Here is a 13,230-nt window from a genome sequence, read left to right on the forward strand (position 1 = left end):
CAAAGTACTATGAAAAAACATGATAAATAACTTGTTATTTAAAATAACTTGTTATTTAAAATAACTTGTTATTTAAAATAACTTGTTATTTAAAATATCTTGTTATTTAAAATAACTTGTTATTTAAAATAACTTGTTATTTAAAATAACTTGTTATTTAAAATAACTTGTTATTTAAAATAACTTGTTATTTAAAATAACTTGTTATTTAAAATAACTTGTTATTTAAAATAACTTGTTATTTAAAATAACTTGTTATTTAAAATAACTTGTTATTTAAAATAACTTGTTATTTAAAATAACTTGTTATTTAAAATAACTTGTTATTTAAAATAACTTGTTATTTAAAATAACTTGTTATTTTAAATAACTTGTTATTTAAAATAACTTGTTATTTAAAATAACTTGTTATTTTAAATAACTTGTTATTTAAAATAACTTGTTATTTTAAATAACTTGCAATGTATGTAAAATAACTTGTTATTTAAAATAACTTGTTATTTAAATAAAACTTTGTACAAATATTTTAATATTATAACTTGTCAAAATAAAACTTTGTACAAATATTTTAATATTATAACTTCAATTCTGCTACCTGTTGCCTTTTAGGATACGCTTTTTTAGGCAAAGCCAACTCCAACTTAAAACACACCTGCCTTGGGGCCCTTTGTTAAGTAAAGGCTAGAGATAGTGTCTTAATAAAAAGACTCATCTTGGGCAGATGTTAAATGCATCCGACTACTGTCTTGTAGAAGGCCTCCTAGGCAAAGACTTAAGGGGTAAAAAGATTCTATTTGTTTACCAGTCTCGCACCCCTTCCTCATCTATTAGGCTGGGACAGATGTATTTATAATACGTTGTTTCCAGTTTAGGATTTTAAATGCAGGATCTTCTAACTCAATGCATGGGTTTTGCTTGTGTCTCTGTTTTTATGACAAGGCAACTCATTCTATTATCTCCTCATGAAGATACAGCTCTAAAACTCAGTTTTATGGTTCTGAGGCTGGCTGGTAGTCAGGTTTCCCAAACTCTGTGATAGCTCTCAGAGCGGCTGATTCCATCTAAAGCTGTAAAATATCAGAGTACTAACAGTGCCATGTTGTGCATGGATGGTGTCCCTGTTTGTAATTTTTCAGCTGTCTCATCTTGTGATCTTAGTGTTGATGGTTATCTTCCTTTAATTCAAAAGATTTCAATAGTCACATGCTAACCTGGGCATTTACATTCATAAGAATTCACCCATTTGTAGAGAAACTAGGATTGAATCCACAGACTATTCTTTTATGTGCTTTCGTTTAGCACCACCTCACTCGACTACCTTTCTCTTTCTATATTGCTCTCCTTTATCTCAAGACTGCACTCTTTCTGATGTTATTTCTGATCAAATCGACCAAGCCTTCTCTCTTTATCCATCAGCCAATATTGTTGTTGCCGTTGACTTTAATGCTCATCACACTGAATGGCTTGGCTATAGTGTCAGTGACTCTGCAGGCATTAAAGCCCACAACTTTTGCCTTTCTCAACCCCTAACTCAAATAGTCAATTTTCCAACTCGTTTTCCAGGCAACAGATATATATATATATATATATATATATATATATATATATATATATATATATATATATATATATATATATATATATATATATATATATATAGTTTGTTGCATTTGGGAAGCACGGAAGGAAGAAAATGATTCTTATGCCAACACATACGTCACTTTTAATTACTTTTGACTTTCGTCCAAGATTTGCGTGTTGGACGAAAGTCAAAACGATTCATTTAATTACAGATAAAGCATTTATTGAAAATATATTTTTAGTAAAACTTCATTTTAGGTAACATAAGTATCTGTTACAGTTTACATTTCACAAAACAATTTCTTTTAGTAATTTTTTAGTATAATTTTAGTAAAATTTTAGTATAAATTCAGTATTCAGTTTAATATTTTATAAAAATTGTTTTGATATTAAAAAAATTCAAATGTAATTACTTCGATGGTATAAAATTTCGTTTTTTTAATCTAATGGAAATCTGTGAGCCTAAGAATTATATTTAACCTATTAACATTAGCTGGTAATTTGAATGTTATTTGCATTTCCAATTAAAAATGCATTGATTTTATTTAAAACTATTGTTTTAAAAGGAATACAAATTCGTTTATATTTAAGCATTATTTGATATTTTTGTATATATAAAACTCAGTCATGAAAAACTATTACCAAATTTAAATTTTAAAAGATTTTAATTTTAACATAAAAAAAAATTTTTTTGACTGTCCATATAAAACAATTGAATTGTTTGCTACATTGACTGACAAATACGTAAAACATGCAAGAAATGCTGCTACATAGACTGAAAAATTAGTAGAACATATATATATATATATATAGAATATATATATATATATATATATATATATATATATATATTATATATATATATATATATATATATATATATTATATATATATAAATATATATATATATATATATATATATATATATATATATATATATATATATATATATATATATATATATATATATATATATATATATATATATATATATATATATATATATATATATATATATATATATATATATATATATATATAACAAGACATCATAATTTTGTATCAGTTCATCAACAAAAAAAATAATTTATATTTGGTGACAATGTTTTGCTCCAAAAATATAATCCATGACATGCTTCAATAACAAATCTAACACATGATGCTGGCAACCAATATATTGCGGAACTTCCAAATTCCTGGCTTTAAACTCTTTTTTTAATTAAGCTACAACACCACCTTTTGCTCCAGTATTTGTGTTTGTTGTGTCACAAACAATCATTTTTATTACTTCCCATATATAAAATTCATTTAACAAATTATTCAATGCTGAAATGATTGTTTTGGCATTGCCATCCTTTAAAAGAAAGGCTGCCAACTTTATTTCCTGATCAATGTTTTTTAAAACTACAACTTGCATTTCTTTCTATTTAATTTTCTTGCCATCAAAATGTATTGCCATAAAGATAGAATCAAAGAGGAACTAATGAAAATTATAAAAAATTTTATAATTTTCTTTAGTTCCTCTTTGATTCTATCAGCTTCTTTCATAACTGCTTTGTAAATACCTGCCTGTGTTAGAGTTGCAATATTAATACCTTTTTCTGAAAATTGATGACATTTGCTCTGGTGTGTACTTAGCTCCTTTACTAAAGAAACAGCTGAAGCCGTTAAAGCTTTCCTTTTTTTTAGGTCTACTGAAATCGCTTGTAGATGGGGCAAAGTCATTGTCAGCCTCTCTTTTACTGTTACTAGAGTGAGAGTCATTAGTTTCTATTTGACACATAGTTTTGCTGACAATAGTTACTTTATTTTTAATGCATTTAGATGGATGAATTGGAACAATTTTTGAAGTAACATATCCTACATTTCCATTACTTTCAACTTGCACTTTGTAAAACTTTTTTTCTTCAGTACTCAGTCATACAGCTTTTTTATTTGTAGTATCAAATAATATTTCATTATAATAGCTGATACTGATTATCTGTGCCTTCTGATCTCTGTGGTTTTCACCATATTTTCAATTTTTTTTGAAACTGATTATTCTGTTATCGATGGAAAATTAAGTTATGTCTAATTAATTCACAGGCAATAATTTTGCATCTTCCAAAACAGATTTCAAGTAGGTGAACCTCCCTAAAACAACTAGTGCATTTGGAATTCTAATTAGCTTGTCAAGTGGTTCTTCAATTCAATTTATTTCTGTTCTTTTTGTCTTTGCTTTCTCAAACAAGCTAACTTGCTTCTCCATGTTTTTTGTTTTTGCTTATAATATCACTGCTTATTTTATACATCCCTACCTAAGAAGACTTAAATAATGAAAGATTCTTTATAATTCTAAACATTACATTATAAAAAATGTATTTACACATTAAAAAATATCTTTAACAAGGTTTTGTAAATTTTATGAAAAATACTGAATTAAGTGATACAAAAAGTAAACTAGCTAGTTTTAAAAAAAGTTTCATCTCTTAATGTTAAGGTCATTAAAAAAAAAATTTTTTAATGACCTTAACATTAATTTTTTTAATGACCATAAATGGTAAAATTTGAATAAGTTATCAGCCTAATATATATATATATATATATATATATATATATATATATATATATATATATATATATATATATATATATATATATATACATATATATATATATATATATATATACATATATATATATATATATATATATATATATATATATATATATATATATATATATATATATTTATATATATATATATATATATATATATATATATATATATATATATATATATATATATATATATATATATATATATATATACTCACAATATACACAATTATATTATATTATATTCATAATATAATATTTATTATAAGGTTTTATGTAACAGTAAACAGGGTGAACAAGATAATTTGGCAATAATCTTATTATGTTATGTGCTTGTTATTAATTTCTGACAACCATATTTCTAAAGTTATAACTTAGGATTATTGTTTTAAATATAAAGTATAAAATTTAAAAAAAAAAACTTTATGTCGGAAGAATACACTGTTAGAGCAACTATAACTTCTGGACTGAATGAAGGACAAACTGCTAAGCAAATTGTGGTCACTAATAATAAACCTTGATGTATAGTTTACAACATATAAAAGGTGTATGATACTGATCCTGATGTCGCCACACCAACAAAGAAAGTAATAATTGAGCGAACAGTTGCATCTGACATCTGCAGGTCTCTTGCTATAGAATGCATTAACTTTCCCAGATTGTCATTGATAATCTCCTGGATTCTGTGCATTGTATCTGGACTTGCACGGTCTTTACATGCCTTACATACTTATTTTCCTTATATATTTTCCTTGTTGGTGGGGTGACAGTATCATACACCTTCTTCTCCACATTTTTTTCACACTGTAAAATTATGGTTGCTCTAAAATTATATTCCTTCAACATTGAGGGTTTTTTTTTTGAATTTAATACTTTATATTTAAAATAATAATGTTAAGTCATAACATAAGAAAACGTTTATTATTCAAAATTAAATAAAAGCACCTGAAATAAGGAGTTGCAAATTTATTGCCAATTTATCAGGTGTGCCCTGTAGTTAGAATATAAATAGGATGTCGATATAGAAAAATAATAAAAATTATTCAATAGTTGTTTTAAAAGTATTTGTAACCATAGGTGTGACAAGTTCTTATCAATATAAGCTTTTTTTTTAAAACAGTAAAACTATATTAATAAGCAAACTATAAATCTAAAATAATAGTTAAAAAAAAAGATTAATATTTAGGAAAACCACCATAAATAACATTCCTAGGTTTATCTATTCCTCAGCTTTATTACACAAATCATGGTAGAAAACATTAAACTTGTTTTATAGTGCTAAAGTCAACTCAGTTCAATTTCAAAGTCAATTTCAGTTCAAGAACTCAATACTGATCTCATTTCTAAAACCTAAAACTTGTTTTTTACTTACTTTAGAACTTTTTTAATCAAAATTTCAAATTGCTCATGATAATCTGTGGTATTTAAAGACTTTTCAGGTGATGGCACAAAATTAAAGACTGGTAACTTGCTAAGTAATTCATCAAGATGCTTTAACTCTGATTGTTTCCAATCTTCATAATATGGGTCATCATAATTATAAAACATGTTAGCATTGGATTTTAAAACTTGAATCTGATTATATATATCCTTAACTCGTATCTAAAAAAAATGAAGAAGCATTTAGAAAATTTCAGTTTTATTGTTACAATAATTTTTTTATTTCAAATGAAATCACCTGAGATGAAGAGAAGTCTTTAAATGAATTGCTTAACTCCTGGCGTATGCTGTTCTCAAGAGAGAGACTTACTTGAAATGCTTTTTGAAGTGCAACCATAGTGGAATCACTTTTTTTCCAATCGATGCAATCATTACTATGACGTATTACATAATACAAAAATAAATATAAATTACTCATAAAAAATACAAATAAATTTAAAGAAATAGCTTAAAGCCTGTATTTAATTCACAATCAATTTTAAATATTTTTCATAAACTACTTTATCAATTTCTTTCATTATAAATTTACATTTATAATAAAAGAAAAAAAAAATTATATTTATAAATGAAAACAATGTTTTATTATTAGTGAGGTTAAATAAGAAATTTTTTTTTTACTATTTTTTAAATCATTTTTTAAATGTAACATTATTTCAACAACCTTCTCACTAAACCATCATTTAACAGTAGTTTCAACATAAAATACTTTTAAGTAACTTTAATTAATAACTTTAGTAGAATTATAAAAAAAAAACAAAAAAATTATAAGTAGCAAAAATAAATTTAAAAACATAAATGTTGTTAATATTTTTTTTAAACTATAAAGTTAAATCTTTTCAAAAATGCTTTTTAAACAAGTAAGACTAAATAAATTGGAAAAAAAAAAGAAATTGGAAACAAAACTTTTTAAATAATGAACTTTTAGTTTTTTGCATGTTTTGCAAAAAAGATAAAGATTTATTTTAAGTTCATAAACAAATCTTATAACTTTGACTTCACAAAAATAAATATTTTTCATTAAAAAACCTTAATGGTAAAGCAACATTATTTAAAAATCCTTTGTATTAAAAAATTTTCTCTTAAAAGTACATTCACGGTAAAAAATATTTCTTTTAAAAAAATATTAACAATTAAAGAAAATTTCCTCTGGAAAAAAAACAGACAAAAATGAGTAAAGTAAATGACTTTAATGTTTAAATAGCTTAAAATTTAATTTCTAATGTTTCTTTATAAAAATTAATCAAACATGTCAAACAACCCTAAAATACCATTTATAGCAAAACCCAACAGCTTGGACTTCAGCTTGTTAATAGTATTGAAAAACTTTAATATCATCGTTAGATTGTAGCAAGAAGTTAAAAAAAAAATACCTTTCTCGATTTGATTTCTCAAAAATAATTTTTTTCGCTTTCAGTAGTATTTACAGGTGCAAAAATTTTATCTAATTAAAAACTTTAATAAACTGGGTTCGTATTTCTTTTTTTATGTCATAATAATCTTTCAGATTAACTTCCTTAAGGTATAATCATTTTCTGAGAAAAGAAAAAAATATTAAAAAAATATATACTAAAAAATTTCCTATTTTTTTTAATGCAATATAAGAAGCTCAACTTGGGCTGATAAAAATGTTGTATCCTTTAAATGAATAAATTAAATTCCAAAACTTTCTTTAATAAGTAAGAACTTATTTAATGAACTCTACCTTTATAAAAGCCATTAATTTTAAAATATATTACACTATAGACATTTAAATAAACCACATACAAAATAGTGAGATAAAATATTGTAATATTTCAAAATAAAAATAATTTTATTACTATAATACTATTTTCATCTTATCCCCTGTTTTGCTTTTGTTTTTTTTTTACTTTTAAAATTAATTTAAACCACTGTATAAAAACTGCAATTATTGATTTCCTGATATCATGTAACTATATAAATTATTGTGATATATAACTTCTGAAAACTGTAAATTAGACGTTCTATTAAAAAAATAATAAAAATGAGTAAACCTTATTAGTGGAAAAGGTGAAGTTTTGGGATGATTATCCACATTGCATAGAAGCGGCAAAAAGACACATTTCAGTGCATTTTTATATACTGTTTTATCCTAAAATTGAATGTACAAAATTACTCAAATATTGAAACATATCATCATTTTATAGGTATCAGTATTATTGACATATTTTAGTATTAGCTATAAAAATCAATTACTGTTTATACTAAATTAAAAAAAAGTTATTATAAAAAACATTATTTGCCTTTTCAAAAATAGTATTTAATGGTTTCAATTGTTTAGGATCCTAAAAACAAAACACAAAAATATTAATTTGTAAAACTGTTATATATATATATATATATATTATATATATATATATATATATATATATATATATATATATATATATATATATATGTAATAATATATATGTAATAATATATATATATAACATAATATATATATATACATATATATATATATACATACATATATATATATATATTTATATATATATATACATACATATATATATACATATATATATATATATATATATATATATATATATATATATATATATATATATATATATATATATATATATATATATGTATATATATATTTATATATATATATATATATATTTATTTATTTATTTATTTATATATATATATATAGAGAGAGAGAGAAAGAGAGAGAGAGAGAGGGAGAGAGAGAGAGATAGAAAGAAACATATATATAAATATATATATATATATAAAGGGTGTTTTTTTTTAGAGGTATAGAACTTTAAATTGCAATAAAGCAACGATGGATTATTCGATTGACAAGAATTTTTTTTTATTAGAAAGATAATCTTGTGGCATTACATTTTAAATATAATTTCTGGCATATGACCGCCACGGCTGGCTCGGATGTAGTCCAATCTGGACGTCCAATTTTCGATGACTTTTTCCAACATTTGTGGCTGTATATCGGCAATAACACGGCGAATGTTGTCTTCCAAATGGTCAAGCGTTTGTGGCTTATCCGCATAGACCAATGACTTTACATAGCCCCACAGAAAGTAGTCTAGCGGTGTTAAATCACAAGATCTTGGAGGCCAATTCACAGGTCCAAAACGTGAAATTAGGCGGTCACCAAACGTGTCTTTCAATAAATCGATTCTGGCACGAGCTGTGTGACATGTTGCGCCATCTTGTTGAAACCACAGCTCCTGGACATCATGGTTGTTCAATTCAGGAATGAAAAATTGTAATCATGGCTCTATAATTATCACCATTGACTGTAACGTTCTGGCCATCATCATTTTTGAAGAAGTACGGACCAATGATTCCACCAGCCCATAAAGCGCACCAAACAGTCATGTAACGGTGTTTTGACATACACTTGAGGATTATCTTCGCTCCAAATGCGGCAGTTTTGTTTGTTGATGTAACCATTTAACCAGAAGTGCGCTTCATCGCTAAAGAAAATTTGCTTATGAAAATCGGGAACAACGGCAATCTCGTTTTGGGCCCATTCGACGAATCTACGCCTTGCTTGATGATCGTTTGGCTTCAATTCTTGCACGAGTTGGATTTTGTAAGCACGCATACCAAGATCCTTCCGCAAAATCTTCCATACAGTGGATGGACACAGATCCAATTCCTGTGCTCGATGGCGGATAGACTCATTCGGGTCTTCTGCAATGCTACGCTCTACAGTAGCAATAGCTTCTTTTGTACGCACCGTACGGCGTCTCTGGGGATGCGAGTTATCAATAAGAGTAAACGTGGTGCAAAAACGTTCCATGGTTAATCGAATTAACTGCTCTGATGGATGATTTTGTCGAGGATAAAATGGACGTAGAGCGCGATACGTATTCCGCACAGAACCATTATTTTCGAAATAAAATTGAACTATTTGCAAGCGTTGTTCAGGTGTGAGTCTATTCATGATGAATTGCCAAACCAAACTGAGAATAAATCACTTGTCACCTGTTAAATCGGTCGCCATCTTGAACAGTAATGCCAACTTAAAGTTCTATACCTCTAAAAAAAACAAAGACGGGTACCTAGTATTTTGAAAAAAAAGTCCTTCAAAAACATATCATGTTGGGTCTTAAAAGAAGTGAAATTTTATAAAAATTTCAAAAATAGTAAAAAAAATTTATGGAAACACAAATTAAAAAAGTTTGTTTAAAAAAACTATGAAAATATGTACTTTTTATTTTTTGTTAAAAAATGGTAGTTTTTAAGCCATTAAATTTAAAATAGTAATCTTTATATAAAATGATTATCATTTTTAGAATTTTTATAAAATTTCACTTTGAGATCCAACATGATATGCTTTTGAAGATTTTTTTTTTTCAAAATATTAGGGACCCGTCTAATGTTTAAGGGTCTTGAGCAAACCCTCAAATTTTTTTTTATTCTAAAGTTTTTTAAATCTAGTACTAATTTATTACATAGAACACATTTAGGGGGTGGCAGCAAAGAATTTCAAAAAAAGTTGTTTTTTGAATCACCCTAATATATATAAATATATATTAGGCCATCCCATTTTGACCCTCATGAACGAATTTTATTTCACGGAGTGTCTCAAAATGTTCCAAAGGTATTGGTTTGTTAATGAGTTTTTTTTTTTTCAATTCTGGATGTATTTATATTCGCGCCATTTGTAATCGTTTAAAATCGAGTAATATTTTAAAAAAGCGCAGTTTAGAAAACAATTGTTTATTGAGCTACTTAACAACTTTAAATTTTAAAAAATCTACTATTTCCACCTCAAGTAAGTTTATTATAACAACATAACATAATAATGTATGTTATATTTTATAATTATAGTTAAATAAATTAGGTTATTTAAACATTTATAATATTTTAAATAAACTTTTAAAAAATTTTAAACTTTATACAAATTATGAAAATGTTTTTAGTGTTATAAAACAATGATTAACATTATGAAACTTTGTTTTAAAGCTAGCTATGAGGTGTATCCCTGTCCCAAGAAGGGGTTTAAAAATATAAGATTGAGTCGCAAGAACATGTTCCTAGTTAACGTCACTCTGGATAGAATGGAAACAAACCAGCTGCCCCTAAGGATTCATGTTATCCAACGCTACTTATTTTAAAGAGAACAATTTCCAAAGAAAGCACTAAAGGATCTTGTCGCTTGTCCTTTAATGTCCAAAACTTTCCAGTAAGCTTTTAGCTTTAGAAATCAATAGATAAGAATGTTATTTCATGTTTTATGTCAAATATAGTAAAGACAATTTAATAAGTTATGTTTTTAATTTACGTAAGTTCTTCATAGATTAAAATGCATAACAAACAATGAATTTTGCAATGTCAGTTGTATCCTTTCCGCAATCTTAATTCCTTGGAGAAAGACTGGCTTCAAAGTCATCAGTGACAAAAGGATGATGTATCATGTCAAGAATTATGTAGAAAAGTACATAGTATTGAAGAAATCCCAGAAAAAAATTGGAATTGGTTATCTTGAAACAAAAAAAAAATTTGAGAAATCAATGACAGGTATGGGAAAAATATTAAATTTTAACATTTTCTAGTCAAACAGCCAGTACTAAGCTAATTTATCATGAAGTAAATAGTTTACTTTTTCTTGTTCTTACCTAATAAAATTAAATTTAAAGGATTATTTTGGGCTGGAGAAGACGCTTCTTGAGCGTAGTTTAAAGACTGATAGGCTAAGAATGGTAGCAGATAAGATTGAAGATTTAACCTTCATACGGGACAGCTAAACTGCAGAAAGATGGTGATTGGAGCAATGGACGGTCGGTTTGTAGATGTTAGTAATAGATCTGCATCAAGAAATAACTCTAAAACCTCTGGTATAGTTAAAAAAACTTTCTATTATTTATCCGGATTTTCCTCTGAAAGTGAAAAGATTACTGATGACTCTAATGATGCATGTTCCAAATATGATTTTAAGATTGGTAACGCATCAAAGAAGAAGACAGTTAAAAATATGACTCAAAAGATACCAAAGACATTTTTTCAAAAACTGTCAGAACTGCTATTGGGATGGGTATATCTACTAACCAGGCAACAGCACTTATCTCTTCTTTTCTTTGCAACGCCGGTGGAGATATAGAAAACGTAACATTATTCCACAGCTCAACTCACAGGATTTTTGATACAATAATAAGAAAAGATGTTGGTGTTCTTAGAGCAAACATAACCACTATGGTTAAGAAGAGCGACAAACCCATCATTGTGCATTTTAATGGCAAAATTATCAAAGATTATACAGGTAGCAAAGATGAGACAAAAGACCAAATTTGTGTGCTTACAAGGCATGACACTCAGTCCCATCTGTTAGGTGCTCCAGAGTTGGAACACGGCAGTGGTGAGGCTCAGTTCACAGCAATTTAAAATCTATTAGATTCTTTTGATCTAGGGCAGTTCATCCACGGAGTTTGTTTTGATACCACTGCTTCAAACACTGGCTATTTAAAAGGAGCTTGTGCAAGATTAGCTGATTTTCATTGCCAACCATTGCTCTTGTTAGCCTGCCGCCATCATGTAGGAGAGCTCCATATAAAACACTTTTGCAATGAAGTTGTAGTAAACAAATCTGTTGGACCGGAGAATCAACTATTTAAATCTCTAAAGCAGAACTGGCATGGTATTGATGCAAACAACGAGAAGATACTGTTGAAATTTAATCACCAGAATGTTAAGGGTACCTGGTTGGAGAAGCAGGCTCTATTGGTGCTCAAAACTTGCAAGGACCTGATAGATAAAAACAAGTTTAAAAATAGTCAGGTAAAGTTAAAATAAAGAAATATATTACTTTAAAACAACTTTATACTAAAATAGAAAGAAGAAACATAAAAGTTTCATATATATATATATATATATATATATATATATATATATATATATATATATATATATATATATATATATATATATATATATATATATATATATATATATATATATATATATATATATATATATATATATATATATATATATATATATATATATATATATATATATATATACATATATATATATATATATATATATATATATATATATATATATATATATACATATATATTATATATATATATATATACATATATATATATAGTAGTAGTAGTAGTAGTAGTAGTAGTAGTAGTAGTAGTAGTAGTAGTAGTAGTAGTAGTAGTATATAGTATATATATATATATATATATATATATATATATATATATATATATATATTTATTTATATATACATTTAAATATATATATATATATTCATATATACATATATATATAAATACATATAAATATATAAATATATAATATAATATAAATATATATATATAAATAAAAACATATAAATATATAAATATATATATATAAATACATATATACAATATATATATATATTCATATATACATATATACATATATATATATATATATTCATATATACATATATATATACATATATATATAAAAAACATATATACACATTTAAATATATATATATATATTCATATATACATATATATATATAAATACATATAAATATATAAATATATAATATAATACAAATATATATATATAGAAATAAAAACATATAAATATATAAATATATAT

The 13,230-nt window shown here is 25.4% G+C and overlaps 1 protein-coding gene across 3 annotated transcripts in view; it reads right to left on the reverse strand.

Annotated features, from left to right (window-relative positions):
• The window catches only part of LOC105844565 (uncharacterized), a 136,642-nt gene that overhangs the window by 106,646 nt on the left and 16,766 nt on the right, over positions 1 to 13,230 (reverse strand). For all 3 annotated transcript variants that reach the window (XM_065793679.1, XM_065793681.1, XM_065793680.1), the window contains exons 5-8: positions 7,881 to 7,922; positions 7,632 to 7,729; positions 5,858 to 5,993; positions 5,552 to 5,781 (exon numbers count right to left, since the gene is read on the reverse strand). In XM_065793679.1, the coding sequence (XP_065649751.1) occupies positions 5,552 to 5,781; positions 5,858 to 5,993; positions 7,632 to 7,729; positions 7,881 to 7,922 (506 nt within the window). The remainder of the gene's footprint in view (positions 1 to 5,551; positions 5,782 to 5,857; positions 5,994 to 7,631; positions 7,730 to 7,880; positions 7,923 to 13,230) is intronic.

The sequence above is a fragment of the Hydra vulgaris genome, chromosome 03 (assembly GCF_038396675.1).
Source record: "Hydra vulgaris chromosome 03, alternate assembly HydraT2T_AEP".
Lineage (NCBI taxonomy): Eukaryota > Metazoa > Cnidaria > Hydrozoa > Anthoathecata > Hydridae > Hydra > Hydra vulgaris.